Source organism: Pelobates fuscus, chromosome 1, assembly GCF_036172605.1.
Source record: "Pelobates fuscus isolate aPelFus1 chromosome 1, aPelFus1.pri, whole genome shotgun sequence".
NCBI classification, from domain to species: Eukaryota; Metazoa; Chordata; class Amphibia; order Anura; family Pelobatidae; genus Pelobates; species Pelobates fuscus.
Window position 1 is genome coordinate 237,185,267 of NC_086317.1, and position 18,254 is coordinate 237,203,520.

Sequence of the window (18,254 nt, forward strand, 5' to 3'; positions counted from 1 at the left end):
GCATTATTATTCATTAATGTACTACATATTGCAGACCGATATATACATACTGCAATATTCTTTGTTTTACTCTTTTTGTGGTGACTTTAAGTATATTAAGTATATTAAGTATAATTATGGATATTAACACTTCATGGTGTACTTACAGAGTTACCGTATTTGATTTATCTTGTTTTTTCCACTCCACTTATCTCTTATTTTGAATTTTATCTTATTGTGCTGAAGTTTTTTTCTCTGGACTTACAGCATTAAAGTATGTAGTAGCATTGGTACATCTCTGTGAATATCACTTTTTATTTAAAGATACATTTCTTTTCTTATCTCACTCTAAGTCTGCCCTCTGTGGCTGTCTACCAGACAGCCACTGGGGGCGCTTCCGGAATCCAAACAGACTTTTGGTCCGTTATCTGACGCTGGACATCCTCACGGACCTCCAGTGTCAGATTTTCCCCATAGGAAAGCATTGAATAATGCTTTCCTATAGGGAGGTCTAAGGAGCGCGGCCATTGCCGCGCATGCGCATTAGGACTCCCCCGCCAGCTGAAAGTGGGGGAGGAGCGTGGGCGGAGCCTGACCCAGAGCCGAGGGACCTCAGTGCTGAATTCAGGAAAGTGGCTGAATGGATTTTAACCCCTTCAGCACCGCGGGAGAGGGGGGAGGGGTGGGATTGCGAGGTAGGGCGGGACCTATTAACCCTATAGTGCCAGGAAAACGGCTTTGTTTTCCTAGCACTATAGGATCGCCTTAAGGGAACATCACAATTGGCCAAATAATTTCCTGGCCTGGGTAGGGCTAACAGAACAAGCTGCAAACATCGGTGATTTAGAGAAAATGCAAGGACTTTTTATTTTATTGTTTGTAAAAATTTTAATAAAGATCTATATAATATATTAAAAAAAGAATGGGTCAACTCCAGCCTTGAGTGTCCTTTTTAATATCACGCATAGGGTTTACACATAGTCACAAAAACACATACTAACAAGAAAAATATTTTTTTCTTATCTGATCCCACAAGCTACGATACACCTATTAATAGTCACTGAAATGTGGTAAGGGATTTGCCATCAATGCTTAGCTTCACAGAGTGGCAGAATCATTTCTGGTGTTCTACAAAACACGTATAATCAGAAAAGCTTTTCCCACATCCCATTATTTATGTAATTCTTTTTGTGGGTCTTCATGTGATTATCAAATGGGAATTTCAGTGCATATGTCCTCCCACACTCTAGACATGCATATGGTCAGCGGTCAGCCTGTAACATGCCTTCTCTGGTGCTTTAATAAACTGGCATGCTTTGTAAAGTCAGACCCGCAATAATCACAGCTATGCATGTTTTGTGCAGTGTGTGCTTTCTGGTTTGCTTCAACAAAACAGTCTTCTTTAGAGTCTGTGTTACAGGTGACATGGTTGTATTGCTGCTTATTCACTAGTGCTGTCTCTGGAACAGTACTGCTGGAATTGTCTAGGTCTTCCTCGATCTTGTTAGAGAATGGTTCATTGCATTCATCTGTGTTCTCAAGTTTTACCACACTTGATCTCTCCACCATCACTGGAGTAAGGGTTTCTTTCTGTGTGGGTATTCTGGTGTCGGGCAAGTGATGAACTACTGACAAAGCGTTTGCCGCATTCTTTGCATATGTAAAGTGTATATCCAGTATGTATTTTAACGTGCTCAAGAAGATAACTATGGCGTGTAAAAGTCATTCCGCACATTGTGCAATTATAAACTGTTGTGTCTTTCGGTACTTTTTCATTCGGCTTCTCAAAGTGAACTTTCTGATGTCTTTTAACAGAGTAATGATAGGAGAACTGTTTCCCACATACATCACAGTTATACAGTGTGAGAAACTTAATTTTCTTTTGCTTTCCGATATTTTGAACAGTGTCACTTGAATTTTCTTCCACATTGAGCTGATCTCCCTTTTTATGAATCCATTCGTGTCTCACATGATCTGATTTTCGGGCAAACTGTTTGCTGCATACCGAACAAGAAAAGGGCTTCTCCGAACTGTGAGCTTTTTGGTGAGCAGCAAGTTTGCAATGATACTTAAATCCTTTACCACATTTATCACACTTGTGGCCTAAGTCAGATGTGTCGTTTATATTTTCAGAACTTGGACAGTTACGGATGAGTGAGAAATTAAGAAATATTTGCTGTTCAGTTTTTTCTGTTAATATGATGTTCTGTGTGCTACCTCTTTGAAGGGATGCTGCACACTGCACTTCTGCATATTCTCCATCATGTTGTTTTTGAGTATGAGAATAACATGTTTCTGTTTCTTTAGAGTTCTCTGATGACACGACTACATTTCTTCTATCCCGAGAACACCAAACTACATTATCTTTTATTGTCCAACAGAGAGGGGCACCAGAATCTTTAGGAATTGCAGTCTCATGTTCTGTTGGCAGTTAACAAAAGGAAACAACTTAAATATTTATTTTAAACAAATTAGCATTTTATCCATGCACTATATGATAAATAACATAATATGGGATATCAAATATTTCTGCCTACAAATAATATATCACGTGATATAAATCGTTTTAACCCACTAAAATACCTCCGATTCCCTAAGTATATGTGAGCAGAAATGTTTTGACAAAAAGAAAGCTGATTTTGAATTGGAGAGCTATGCTCTTTGAATAGTATTTATATATAGTATCGGGAATGGGGGCATCCAGTGACCCAGCCTGAGCTAACAAAACACTTCTTGGATCTAAGTGATTCGTTGCTGTTGAGTTTAGCTCCCCAGTGGAGGTGTATCTCCGAGCCTTTAACAATGTCTATTCACTGCAGGATAGTAATAAAGACCACTCAGTTATCTATTTTCAAATGAATTGTATTTTTAAAAAATACATTTCAGAAACAAGCCTAGCTCAATGGTATCATAAAAACAAATAATATCACAAACTGCAGTATGATAACAGAATAGTGGTTTAATCAAGAAAGACACACTCGTTGCACTGAGGATTGGATATATAAGTGGAAGGTACCTTGACAGAACTCACCTGTCTTATAAGATGTGGGACTGTGTTTCTCATTATCATCCTCATTCCCAATTAAACATTGTACATACTCTTCTGTGTTCTCAACCTGATGAAAAATTATGTTAAAACATGATTATGTTTGATTATATTGGGTTTAAAATTTTTTTTTTTTTTTAAAAATACAACTATTAATTTTACTGTTGTAGAAACGAAATACCGGTATATACAGCACATGTTAATATCTCAATATTCTCAAGTGCTGCATAATCTTTAACAGTAAACATGTGTTAGGCTCCACAAATATCAGCATATAGACATTTAGGGTGTGTGATTACCTTTACGGATACATGATGGTCTGCCAGAAATTTGTTCGCTAAGGAATTCATTAGTGTAGGTGACACACAAATGAAATCCCAGTCACCCTGAGAATGGAAAGACAGTAAGAAAATTAAACAACATTTAATTAAAGCATTGCTGCTGTCATTATATAATTAGAAGAAAAACAATATAGAATTAGGCAGCAGGAATCTCTCAAATTAGGAAAACCAAACAAAATTTTGGGCACCTAATTTGAGAGGGTTTTGACGGATCAGAAAAGTTATTAGAATTATTAAGCCTTACCTGATGTTACGGTGTGCATAGCACACCCTAACAAACTGACACTTCCCTAGCCTGGATACTTATTCTCCATGCCGATCACGATTGGGGGACCTGCCTGACAATCTAAGCAGTGTACTTTTGCAAATAGTATGCAATGATGCGGGTCATTTTCATTCTTGTGCCGCCATACGCTCTTAAATGCAACATAGGCCCAGCAAACCAATCTGACAAATTTCAATGCGTAAAAACTGAAATGGGCAAGCTCTATATTTGACCCTGTAACTTTCCGAAACACCATCAAACCTGTACATAGGGGGCATCACTGCATACAAATATATGTATTTTATTGCAGTAAAAGCAAACAGTATTATGACATTCACAGTTAAAACTCAATGCAGAACTAACAATTTTTTTTCAATTTCTCACACCTTTTTATATTTTATTTATATTAAATTATATTTCATACATAAATGTCTGATATGATGAAAGCCCTATTCCTCCCGAACAAAATGATATAGAAGTGTACTTCATATGAAAGACTAAATTAAGGTTGAACAAACATATAGCTCAAATTCCATGTTTTATTTTAGTTAAAAACTTGGACAATTGCCTCCGTCCTTAAAGGATAGAAATATTACCACCGGCATTGTAAAGTGTTAAATAACCCTACACTCACCCGATTCCAGCACCGTTGTCCCTCGACGCTTGGCAGCACTCCGTCTCCTCTGATGTCAGACAATGGGCGGGGACCTAATATGCAGGCACAGTTAGCACAGGGCGCGCCTTAGGTCTTCCGCGTAGGAAAGCATTGACTGTTTGTCCTCATGCAGAGTGATGATGTCCAGTGTTGTTTCACGGAAACTAAAGGAAACACCTTTATTGGCTGTCTTGTAGGGTGCAACTAGAGGCAGTCTTAGTATTGCAATGTAAACATTGCAGTTTCCTTAAAAACGGCAATGTTTTTTTTGCAGGACTAAGGGGGCAGGGACCCCTTCAATGAGATTAGGTGGTGCTTATAGGGGAATCATTACGGATATAAGAAGCTCCTTCACTGAAAGACTCATCACATATCCCTGAAGAAGTCCCTCACATTATTTGGACGAATTGCGTCGGATATTGGACTCTTGATTTGTTTTATTTATTTTAATATTATATGCATTTTTATTTACCTGCGGCCAGAGTTGGCATTTTTCCGGTTTCCAGTTCCACCACGCTGCGGTTCTGTTCCACTTGAAGTAGAGATATGCCTGTTTACATCTATCTGTTTGTAAGTGTAATCGAATAAATGTATTTTGTACTTTTTTAACATACTTCACTATGTATGGTTCTTTTTATCCATTCCTTTGAAGACATTCCTATTATCAGAATCTACTATCAAGTCTATACTACTATATATACCCCAGGGGGGTGAGAGGCCTGATTTCGACTTTTGTTTGTGTGTTTGCTACTAGCACCTCATTTTCCACTATCATTATACTGTGTTACGCTATGATATGTATTTTCTATTATTCTAGATTCACTATTATTCTTGTATAGAATATTTCAGCCCTGGATTCTATTCTTCAGGTTGTATTTTAATTTTGTACGCTTATTGGATGTGGTTCCCACTTTTCGTTTTGGTGCTTATAGTGCCCCTTTAAGGGGTTAAAAGGCCATGCATCTCTCTAGCTGGACTGTTTACACAAAGGCATGATGTATTATTAAGATCCTATTTATTTTTTTGCAGTGCAAAGCTAATGCATGTTTTTTATGGAAAGTTGAGGAGAGCTATAAGAAAGTGCATGCCAGGCTCCGCCCCACTATCATAACACTATCTTCATTGCTCTTGTGTCCCCTTTTCTCTCCATACATGCACTTTTTTATATGTCCTGCTCATTATCTACTCCTTCCTCCTGTGCCAAGCATCTAATGTATACATTTGAGTTCATATTGACATCTTATTTATGTAAACATCCTTCTACATCTAACAGCTAAAGATGTATCTTTAAATAAGGGCCCTTCTCCTCCTCACCATACTTGAAATTGCTACTAAAATTCCCAGATTTTACTAGTAACATGACGTAAAGTCATGATTTTATTAAAGACACGGTGGCGAGTATTATGCATAACTCTTTCTTTATTTCCTCAGCAGCAAAAATAGAGGAATAGAAATATTATCAAAATGAAAAGAAAAACTGTATAGGCACATAGGCAACCAATCACAAAATAGAGGAAGTAACTATATAAGTCCTGTGTCTCCCACAATCCCCCTCTTTCTTGCGAAACCGAAGACCAGGTAAGATGAACGATGTCCCACTTGACCAGAACAGGAAAATGGGAACAATGTGATAACTTCAAGCTAAAAAAGACTGAGAAATATGGTAATTTCCAAACTCAAAACTGTAGACTTAACAAATACAACTGTCGGGAGTCACAGACAAAACTGAACTCTGAAATAGAAAATACAACATAATTAATAATTAGAATAAAACATAAAACCATACAAAAAAATGATATAAATATAGACCAAATTGTAACATACCTGAAGGGTTCCAAAGCATCTCATATCCCATATTCACACAGGGAGGGTGGGAGGGAATAATACTCGCCTCCGTGTCTTTAATAAAATCATGACTTTACGTCATGTTACTAGGAAAATCTGGGAATTTTATTAAAGACACGGAGGCTCATATTATGCAAGTTAAAAGCGATGTGTTCAATTGGTCTGAAATAGAATTCTCGAAAGGTCGATTCTCGAGACCAATCCGCCGCTCGCATAATGTCTTCCATACGACAACCGACTGTAGATGCTTTCGAAGCCATCGCGCCTCGCACAGAATGAGGCGTGAATACAGAGGTGTCTATACCCGCAGAAGATAACAGCCATCGCAACCAGCGTGCCAGGGTAGGTGTTGAAACCAGTCGGTGAGGCGATTTAAAGGATACGAACAGGGCATGTAGCTTGGATGAACGAAGGGGTCATGTAACGTCTAAGTAAGTCTTAAGGCAATCCACCGGACAGAGTGCCGGACAATCTGAAAACCTAGGGTATGTAAACGACTTGGATGCCGACTTAGTTCTTCTGGATATGTCAAAAGGCAGAAAAACGAGGCCGAGGGGGACGAGCAAGGCGAATACCCTTGAGAAGGCGACATACAAAGGGATGTCTGCCAACAGGGGAACCGTCTAAACCCTTATGACCGGCCGAAATAGCCGAGCGGAAAAGGTTGATCGTGCGATAAGCCTTGCCCGAGTCAAACAGGAACGTGAGGAATTCCAGGATCAAATGTAGAGGGGCAGATATGGGATCCATTGCCCGTTCCATGCACCAACCAGACCACGATCTCCATGAAGCTCGGTAAGCTAATCTTGTACCCGGGGCCCAGGCGTTATCGAGGAGCATGGAAGTTGTCCGCGGAATTTCTGGGACAACCCAAGGTCCCCTGAAAGGAACCACGCCATCAGGGGTAACTGCAACACTAGCTCGTGTGAGTTCCCATCCGGATCAAGAAGTAGGTCTGGGAAGACCGGTATCAATCGAGGGTAGTCTATCGACAACTCCATCAATCGAGGGAACCATGGTCGAGACCTCCATAGAGGGGTGACAAGTGCCAGACCGCATTCGTGGCGAGCCAACTTAGAGATCATGCGAGCGATCATGTTGAATGTGGGAAAGGCGTATAGGTGACCCCGAGGCCATTCCTGGAGAAAGGCGTCCGTCGCTACCGCAGCCGGGTCCGACCTCCAAATGTAGAACTTCGGTAGCTGAGTGTTCAGTCGCGATGTGAACAGATCTATCCTGAATTTCCCACACAATCTGAGTACGCTCTGGAACACAGAAGCGTGTAAACGCCAATCCCCAGAGTCTCTTAAGTGTCTGGAATTCCAATCCGCTCCCGAATTGTCCAGACCCGGGATGTGTTCTGCCGTCACCAAGACGTTGTTGTAGAGGCAGAACTGCCAGAAATCTTTTGCTAGAATCGCCAACATCTTGGATTTGGTACCCCCCAGGTGATTTATGTAACGGACCGCCGACACGTTGTCCATCTTGAGAAGAACGCAGCAATTCGCCCGTTCTGGGGTAAGGCTTCGGATCGCGAAGGCCCCTGCCAGGAGTTCCAAGCAGTTGATGTGTAACAACTTCTCCGTGTCGGACCATCTGCCGCCTGTGGAAACGTCGCCACAACGAGCACCCCAGCCGTGCAAGCTGGCATCGGACTCTATCACCACATCTGGGACGGAACCGAAAATGGCTCTCCCGTTCCACGCCTCCATGTGTGCCAACCACCATACCAACTCGTCTCTGGACTCCGTGTCCAAGCGTATCCGAGATTCGTAGGAGTGACCCGATCGAAGGTGCGACCCTTTGAGCCGCTGAAGGGCTCTGTAATGTAGCGGACCCGGGAAGATCGCCTGAATAGAGGTCGCGAGGAGGCCAATAATTCTCGCCAGTTGTCTGACGGACAAGTCCGAGACACGAAGAGCCCTCCGGATTTCCTTCTGGATGGATTTCATCTTGGAATCCGGCAGGAATAGAAACTGTTAGACGGAATCCACTTTGAAGCCCAGGAATTCTATGGACTGGGCGGGGATCAGGACCGATTTGTCCCAGTTGATCAGAAATCCCAAACCTTGCAAAAGGTTGGTCGTCCATTCCAGGTGCAGGAGGAGATCCTCTCTTGATTGGGACAAAATCAGAATGTCGTCTAGGTAAATAATGAGGCGGACCCCCCGGGTTCGGAGGAATGCCACCACCGGCTTCATGAGCTTGGTGAAGCACCAAGGAGCCGAGGAGAGACCGAAAGGCAGGCAGGTGAAGCGCCAACGTCGTCCGTGTCATGTGAAATGGAGATAGTCCCTGCAGTCGGAAGCAATGGGGACCGTGAAGTAAGCGTCCTTCAGGTCCAGCTTGGCCAGCCGATCCGACTGGCGTAGAAGGTCTCTGAGGCAGTGTATACCTTCCATCTGGAAGTGTTGGTAACGAAGGAAAGCATTGAGGGAAGTGGGTCGTGCAGCTGCGGTCGTGAAAGAAGGAACGGCCGCGGCAGAAAATCACCGCCGGCACCCGCGAGAGACGCGGGGAGCAGGGGAGGGCAGGGAGAGGACCTCCCGGTAAGGGGGAAAAAAACCCCAGGGATCCCCGAGGCACACTAAGGTGTAAAACAACAACAAAACGATGCAAAATTCAATGAAATAAATAATAAATGCAATAAAACAAACAAATATCACAAACAAATCAGAACAATATGTGAGAAGCAAGAGCAAAACACTTATCTGTCTGAGGAAGCAGCAAAGAAAGAGGGGGATTGTGGGAGACACAGGACTTATATAGTTACTTCCTCTATTTTGTGATTGGTTGCCTATGTGCCTATACAGTTTTTCTTTTCATTTTGATAATATTTCTATTCTTCTAGCTTTGCTGCTGAGGAAATAAAGAAAGAGTTATGCATAATATGAGCCTCCGTGTCTTTAATAAAATCCATCCAACCTCTTAGATAGCCATTCACTACACCTCCATGTACGTTTTTAACAGCTTTTTCTGGAATCTATGCTGTCTGTACCATAATGCAACACTTATCCATGACCCCCTTGTATCTTTAGCTTAATTTCTTTGACATTAGCAGAAACCGGTCTCTCTCCCTTTGATACTGCTACACTTGCCTGTCCTCCTTTGATGTCTACATAGTCCTTTGTTCACAAGTCTTACTGGGCATATTCATCATTGCTGGTTACCTCCTAGATAGCAAACTCCCTTTAGCAGAGCTCACTGTACCTCTTGTTTGTGATACCATTATTTATCATAATTTATATAATATTTAATATTCTTTTGGAAAGGGTTGCTTAATATATTGGTGCTATACACTTAGCAGCAACACTATTAAAACCACATGACTAATATTGTGTGGGTCCCCCTAGTTCTCCCAAAACAGCTCTGATGCGCCAAGGCATGGACTCCACAAGCCTTTTGATCTTGTCCTGTAGTATCTGGCACCAAGACATTAGCAGCAAATCCTTTACATCCTGTAAGTTCCAAAGTGGGGCCTCTATGGATCGGATTTGTTTTTCCAGCACATCCTACAGATGCTCAATGGGATTAAGATCTGGTAAGTTTGGAGGCAACACCTTGAACTCTTTGTCATGTTCCTCAAACCATTCATGAACAATGTTTGCAGTGTGGCAGGGTGCATTATCCTGCTGAAAGAGACCATGCTATCATGGAACACCATAGCCTTGAAGGGGCAACAATCTCTAGGTAGGTGGTACATATCAAAGTAACATCCACACAAATGCCAGAATCCAAGGTTGATCCAAGGTTTCTCAACATTACATTGCTCAAAGCACACCTCCTCTGCCGCCTTGCCTTCTTCCCATAGTGCATCATGCTGCCATCTGTTCTGCAGGTAAATGGCGCACACGCACCCAGCCATCCACCTGATCTAAAAGAAAATATGATTCCTCGAACCAGGCAACCTTCTTCCATTGCTCTGTGGTCCAGTTCTGACGCTCATGTCCCCTAGGTGAAATTCTTTCATCAGAGTCTGTACAGATGTTTAAACAACAACTGGATGAATACTTGCAAAAGCATGATTTTCAGGGAAATATTTTTGTGATATGTGGGGTGACCACTAATAGATCCAAGGAGAGATCTGACTGCTAATCTGGGGTTGTGAAGGAATTTTTCCCCCTAGTTTGTTGCAAATTGGAAATACTTAAAACTGAGTTTTTTTTGCCTTCTTTTGGATCAACAGCAAAAACTGATAGGAGTAATGTTGAACATGACAGGCGCAAGCCTTTTTTCTGCTATGATATGGAATGAATGGGTGGGGACATATGAAATTTATGGAGATAGATAGAAGTTAAAATGAAGGGTAGTTTTGCATACCTCCCAACTTTAGCATCCTGAGAATCGGGATGCTGGTGGGAGGGAGGTAAAGGGGATGGGAAAGTGATGTGATCGTGTAACATAGCGCAAACTTGTGCTATAATTATTGGGGGCAGTTCCCTGGTGTCCTGAAAAGAGAAAGGGATGTAAGAGGGGACAGGACACAAAAATTGGGACTTTTGGGGGCAAGGATTTAAAAAATGGAGGTGAAGTAATACAAGATGAAAATTAAGAAATGATTGGGTGGAGATGAAATTAAGAAGTTTGTATGAAAAGGAAAGAAGATATATTAAATGAGCATGAGATTGTGGCAGTTTTATATGTGGGATGGGAGCTGTAATTTCTGTAAAGATTTATTTGGAATATCTACACACTCACAACTCAAGTACAAACAAGCTGACATTACAAAACATAATTAGACATAATCAAACTTACCCACACCTACCAGAAGAAACAAACAGGAACTGATAATGTGTACTCACTATTCCTTCCCCTCACACACAGGAAGAAAGAAAATTAGTTCCACCAAAAATGCTTTCACAGTCAAGATCCATGTTACTTCCTCAGTCGGCCACTAGATGGAGACAAAGTCAAGTCAACTAACCCTGAGCTTAAACATGTATCTTTACTGGTACTTCTGGTACTAAAGCTAAATATGTCCTCTTAAAGAGGAACTGTCACCTTCCAGGATGTTTTAAAATATTGTTTAACTACCTTCTATAGTAAACAATTATATGTTTGTGAAGTCTGAAAAAAACAAACTTAAAGTAACACTTCAAACACCATAAAGGGCAGTATGCTGTCAAAGCTATGTGTGTGTGTTAGTGAGGGTGCTGGTGTGTGGATATGTTTAGAGGGCTTGTGTGTTGGATAATAATAGATTATTATCTATATATAAAAAAAAAAGAAAAAAAAAAGCATTGATTACATCCCCCCTAACTTCTTACCTTTAGCCTGGGAGGGGAGACTGTGCTGCTGCCATCCCTGGTGGTGCTAGTGGTGAGGGAACTCTAGCCTGTGGGGCTAGAGTTCACTCTCGCGAGAACTAGAGCATTGCCATGGCTCCGAATCTCGCGAGAGGAACCTGGTGGAGCTGCAAGACAGAGCTCCTCCGGGTTCCTCTCCTGTCTCTCTCTCCCTCCCCCACCGGCGGCCGCAATACACTACATGTGAGCCGGTGAGGGAGATCTTTGATCTCCCCACCGGCCCATCGTGGAACACAGCGTGGCCGGTGCTCGGATAGTCCTGTAATCTCCCCTGACGGCCTCGGCACATGGCCATCGCTGCCCACGGGACATTTGCCCGGTGTGCCCGATGGCCAGTCCAGGCCTGTGTGGTACTGTGGTGGAATCTCGGTAAAAATAAATTTAGTAGGCCGAGATTACCACGTGGCATGTGTACGTGCATATGCTGACGTATCGGTCGGTTGGTTGCACGTGGCAAGATACGATCAGTAGTGTACGGAGCATGTGCGAGAATACAGGATGTAGTATTCCCCTCCTCCATTGTGCTGGACAAGCCATGCGGTCAAGCAGGAAGTTAATTCTTATTTGTTTTGATTGGTTAAGAGAATGTGCGGGTGGAGCTTAATATGGGAGGAGTTATATGCCTATATAAGGAGCCTGCACTATTGTCCGGGGCTCAGAACTTGTTGTATTTTGGTGACATTAGTCCCTCTGAGTCCCGATCGGTGAACCGAATAAAGAACCTCTTCCTTCCTGAAGAAACCTGTGTCCATCTCTCTGTGCTTGGCTTCCGTCAGTTTCTCCGGTATCATTTGGTGTATTGGCCGGGAAGCTCATCTTTCAACGGTAGCTGAGAAGCAGAGGCGTGAGACGGTCTATCTTTGCCCACGTTCTCTACGGCTGCACCCCTGAACTTCTGCGTGGACCTCCCTTCGTCTCGGCGCCACTGGTCTGTTGTCCAGGAGATCATCGGCCTCTACGTAGTAAGTGCTGGGGTGTCCCCGTCAATGAGTGTGAACTCAGGTTCAGGAACGAGGAGGTAAGACGACCGCTGTTTTAGACGGCGGACCCACTAGGGGTATACCGATTGTGCGGTAGGCCCATAAGGGGTTAATCTGTGTATGGAATCTGCCCCCTCTGTCGGAGGGAAGGAGCGAAGACGCACCGCTCAATCGAACGCTCTTTAGTAAGACCGTTTGATTTGGTTTGGAGTCAGGCAGGGTTCTGTGTAAATAGCCCTAGCCGGACACCGGTGTCTTGTCTAGACTAGCGTTCTAGGGTGTACAATTTGTTCGCTAGGTCGGACCGGGAGACTAAGCGGCGTCTGTGTAAATTCGGTCCGCTAGCTCTCAACCTATCTTGGCTAAGTGGGAAGGCGTGTAAATTTGGAACCCACTAGACTATTGATAGAGTAGAAAGACTAAAAGGGTTCTGTTGTAAATTCCGCCCTCTAGTTCGCTATATGTGGTGCTTGGGCAGTGTGGCTAACCAAAACGGATGTAGATAGTTTTAGGTAGTCCATCAAGGTACTGGCCAATAGATTAGTTGGGATTGTATATGTGATAAAGATTGTTTAGTAACGTGTATATCTTGTTAGATAGCGTGAGCTCTGCCGTCTAGCGAGAGTGTTAATAGTGTGTTGCTGTATTATAGTGCACGGTACCATAACCCTGTATATTTACTGACACTGTATATAAGTACTAATAATTGTCGTCTATTGCATGTCTAACACCATAACCACTAATAATTGTATTGTGACCTTAAATTGTACTTTGACCTATGCTAACCGTACTGTAACTGCTGTTTGTAAAAGACGATGTTACTGGGGTGTGTTATAGACGGGTAATTCATATATAGAGAATTATAGCGTGGGTGACGGTATAGTTTCGCCAAAGGGCATAATATTGATTACTTAGAGACTGGTGTAACAGCTGTGTGTGTACGGGAATTCCCTGAGTGTTTTTATTGTGTTACTGTATACGTTTCACTTGGTAACTGTACCACGTGGTGCTGTTGCCGGAAGAAACGGGTGTGACTGTTGAATAGAGCGTGTGTATAGCATTCGTTGTCAACGACGCTCCATTGATAAGTATGGGCGCGTCGGAATCGACGATTTTGGATCCCTTAGGATGTATGGAAAAGAATTTTAAAAAGGGATTCACAGTATGTGATTTTGGGGTTAAAATGTCTCCTGCCCGTTTGATCACTTTGTGCACTAGGGAATGGCCTACTTTGGTTGCGGCATGGCCGCCACGTGGCAGTTTAGATCCAAATCTGGTACAGCGTGTACACGTGGCTGTATCAGGTAAGCCTGAACTTTACGGACAGTTTCCATACATTGATTGTTGGAGGCAGGCCGTAAACGACTTGCCAAGATGGGTCCGAATATGCCACGAGGAGCAATGTCGCCTCATGGTGGCCAGGACTTGTTTGTCCACTAGGACTACGATTAAGCCCATTTTGGACACGCCCCCTGAGTCCGAGATCCCTATGCCGCCCCCTTATTTCCCTATAGAGGAAGGTGATACAAGTACAGGAAGTTCCACACCCCCTCATCCATCTACTTCCTCCTCTAGCTCAGAATCCACCCCACGCCGTAATAAACCTCCCCTTCCGACACCAGCCCCCGTTAAGTCCATCTATTCCGATTTGGCGCCATTTCAAGCTTCCGGTCAGGCTTCCTCTAGCCCGGCCCGGAATATTTTATTCACCGGCCTTCCCCATGATGAAGCTTCTCTATCCCCACGTCTTATTACCCCCCGACCGGAACCTCTAACGCCCCTCCACGAAGCCCTATACTAACCCGACAACTGACTGGAACTCAAAAACCTAAACATTACCAGATGCCTCTTCGTTTGAATCCTGGGTCAGCCTATCTTAATGCTTTAGGTCAAATGGTGTATGCTGACCCAGTCTTCGTATATGTCCCGTTCACGACTACCGATCTCTTGAATTGGAAGACCCACAATTCCTCGTATACTGAAAAGCCACAAGCCATGACCGACCTGTTCACCTCGATAGTCCAGACACATAATCCAACTTGGGCTGATTGCCAGCAATTATTAATGACATTGTTTAATAACGAGGAGAGGACTAGGATAAACCAAGCGGCTATTAAAGCGCTGGAGGAAGAAGCCCGTACTTTAAACCAAGCAAATCCAGCAGCATGGGCCGCAACTCATTATCCTAATACCGATCCTGACTGGAATGTTAATGGCGCAGATATGGTTTGACTAAAAGCCTAAAGAGACGCTATAATTGCTGGCATGAAAGCCGGAGGGAAGAAAGCCATAAATATGTCGAAGACGGTTGAGGTGATTCAGAAAAGTGATGAAGCGCCTAGTGTCTTTTATGACCGATTATTGGAGGCATACCGCTTGTATACCCCCTTTAATCCGGAAGACACTGATAATTCCCGAATGGTAAACTCTGCCTTTGTCAGCCAAGCTTATGGAGATATTAAGCGCAAGCTACAGAAGTTCGAAGGGTTTGCAGGAATGTCCATCACCCAACTAATGGAGGTAGCAAATAAGGTGTACATGAATAGGGAATCAGAAAGTAAGAAAGAGGAAGTGCGCAAGATGCGTAAAAAGGCGGATATGCTGGCGGTAGCGATCGCAGGCGTAGATAGACGGGGCCCAGATAGAGGCGATAGTAGGTGGAATAGGGAACCCCTGAGTAGCAATCAGTGCGTGTATTGTAGAGAAGAAGGGCATTGGAGAAGCGAGTGTCCAAAAAGAGAGCAATACGAGAGAGACCCACCCAGGGCAGGTGGCTGGGTTTCGAACCCTGGTTTCCATGCTGCTAAACCTCTTCCTTACCAGTAAACCAGCCTGCCTTTTGCAAATTTACCTGAGATCTGGTAACCTTGACTCTACAGCATTGGTATCAGTGACAAGTCTCTTCAGCTGTGTCTGGTCATGTGTCTGGTTCTTGGCCTATAAAAACCACTTCCTGTCTCTGTACCTTTGCCAGATTATTGTGGTTCCTGTACTCTCTAATCAAGCTTGTTCCTGTTTCTCCTACCTGTTGCTGATTTTGGACCGTTTTGACTTTGCTGCTTCTCCTTCCCACTGACCTCGGCTTGCCTCATTACGATTATCATCTCTCTGTTCCAATCTCCCATCTCTGCTTAAGACCAGAGGCCACTCAAGGCTCAGGGGCTCAACCACCTGGGTAACGAGTGGCTACCTCTGGCAGAAAACATTGCTGATCTGGCTACTGGACTCCAAAACTTTGTAACATCAATCTCATTACAGCAGGTTATGGAAACTTTAGAGGCAGAGCGAGAGGTAGAGGAGGTCCCGGAGGGAGTAATAGTGGTAACAGAGGAAGTGTAAGAGAAGATAGATACTATCCCGCAGCGCAAAGGTCCCGCGATAGAGAAGATAGGGACTTTGTAGGATTGGCTGACACGGTCATGGAGGACTATTGATACCGACCGGGCTCCATCCCCCTTGGTCGAGCGGAGCCTATGGTCGATGTATCAATAGGGGGAAAAAGGAGTGCATTCATGATCGACACTGGTGCTGAACATTCGGTGGTGACTGATCTGGTTGCTCCTCCATCTGGAAGAACTATTACCGTAATAGGAGCACCTGGAAGGAGTGCTGCAAAACCGGTTCTTAAAAGTCGACTCTGTACATTGGGAGGCCACGTAGTAAAACATCAATTCCTTTACATGCCTGAATGTCCAGTCCAATTGCTGGGACGTGATATGCTATCCAAATTACAAGCGCAGATTACGTTCCTACCAAACGGAACAACATCCTTAAAGTTTAATGGACCTTCAGGTATTATGACATTATCCGTACCAAAGGAAGAAGAGTGGCGACTTTATACAGCATTGACTAGCCAAAACCCTAAGAGTGATGAATCCTTATTCAACATACCAGGAGTTTGGGCGGAGAACAACCCACCAGGACTGGCCCGCAATATTCCACCCATTCGAATCGAACTAAAGCTTGGGGTTTATCCAGTGAGCCTACGGCAATATCACATCCCGCAGAAGGCTAAGAAGAACATCCAATCTTATCTGGATAAGTTCATACGGTATGGTATCCTAAAATTCTGTACTTCCCCCTGGAACACCCCATTGCTGCCTGTTCAAAAGCCCGGTACAGATGAGTATCGTCCTGTGCAGGACTTGAGAGCAGTCAATGATGCGGTTGTTAGTATACACCCAGTTGTGCCCAATCCGTATAACCTGCTTGCTTTAATTCCAGGCGGGGCTACTTATTTTACAGTCCTAGACCTCAAGGATGCCTTCTTTTGCCTTCGAATGGACGCAGAAAGCCAATGTATCTTCGCTTTCCAATGGGAAAACGCTGTAACGGGCTCGAAACGCCAGATGACTTGGACAAGACTGCCCCAAGGGTTTAAAAACTCACCGACCCTATTTGGTTCAGCTCTAAGTCAAGATCTACTGGATTTCAAGTCCATCCCAGGAGAGTGTGTACTATTACAATATGTAGACGACTTGTTGATAGCAGCAGTCACAACAGAAATATGTCAGCAAGCCACACACGATCTACTACACATTCTCTGGAAGGCAGGATACAAGGTGTCTAGGAAGAAGGCCCAGTTGTGTCTGCCAACTGTCAAATATCTGGGATTCCATATCTCTGAAGGTCAAAGAATAATGGGGCCAGAGAGAAAAGAAGCTGTGTGCCAAATACCAACACCCAAGAATAGAAGACAAGTGCGAGAGTTCTTGGGGGCAGCAGGCTTCTGTAGGATATGGATTCCCAGTTATGCGATATTGGCGAAACCTCTGTATACAGCTATCAAGGGTACAGAACACGACCCCTTCCTATGGACTCAAGAACAGCAAACGGCATGTGAAGAGGGCTTTGATGAGTGCCCCAGCATTAGGTCTACCTGATCACACACGACCATTCTACTTGTATGTACACGAGCAGAGAAGAATGGCTGTGGGAGTATTGACACAGTACTTGGGATCATGGCAAAGACCTGTTGCCTACATGTCTAAGCAACTGGATGCAGTGGCCAGCGGACTTCCACCTTGTCTAAGAGCCGTAGCTGCAGCCGCACTGCTGGTAGCTGAAGCCGATAAACTCACTCTTGGTCAAGAACTTTATGTACGAGTTCCACATGCAGTACAGACGTTGTTGGATTACAAAGGAAATCATTGGTTCAGTAACAGCCGTATGACCAAGTATCAAGCAATGTTGTGTGAAAACCCAAGAGTGCATTTAGAGACTGTAAATACCTTAAATCCAGCTACCCTTCTGCCGCAACCTACTGAAAGTCAACATGATTGTTTGGAAGTAATGGATGAAGTATTTTCAAGTAGACCAGATTCGCTATGCAGGATACGCAGTAACAACGATAGATAAGGTGATAGAAGCTCGGCCACTGTCAAAAGGAACATCAGCACAAAAGGCAGAATTGATAGCACTGACACGAGCGTTACAATTGGCTGAAGGTTTAAGAGTGAACATTTACACGGACTCCAAGTATGCGTTTTCAACCACTCATGCCCACGGAGCTTTGTATAAAGAAAGAGGACTATTGAATTCAGAGGGCAAAGAAATCAAGTACGCAGCTGAAATACTACAACTATTGGAAGCAGTATGGGAACCGAAAGAAGTTGGTATTATACATTGTCGAGCGCATCTGAGAGGAGATGGTGATGTAACCAAAGGAAATCGGATGGCAGATAGTGCAGCTAAGCGTGCCGCTGAATCAGGAAGACAGGAATATGTGGAACATATAGCTGCTCTTATTCCAACTCCACTGTCTCAATGGACTCCGGTTTATACAGCTCAAGAAGAGGAGTGTTTAAAGACTGAACCTGGAAAGTATTTGGAGAACA

At 43.7% G+C, this 18,254-nt stretch overlaps 1 protein-coding gene across 1 annotated transcript; it reads right to left on the reverse strand.

The window, feature by feature from the left end:
* Window positions 1-914: 914 nt before the first annotated feature.
* Window positions 915-9,955, reverse strand: LOC134592370 (zinc finger protein 134-like). Its single transcript, XM_063444516.1, has 4 exons — window positions 9,913-9,955; window positions 3,325-3,411; window positions 3,011-3,095; window positions 915-2,400 (listed from the first exon to the last, which is right to left on the reverse strand). The coding sequence occupies exons 2-4, from the start codon at window positions 3,373-3,375 to the stop codon at window positions 1,517-1,519; spliced, it is 1,020 nt and encodes a 339-aa protein (XP_063300586.1). The 5' UTR covers window positions 3,376-3,411; window positions 9,913-9,955; the 3' UTR covers window positions 915-1,516.
* Window positions 9,956-18,254: the final 8,299 nt, after the last annotated feature.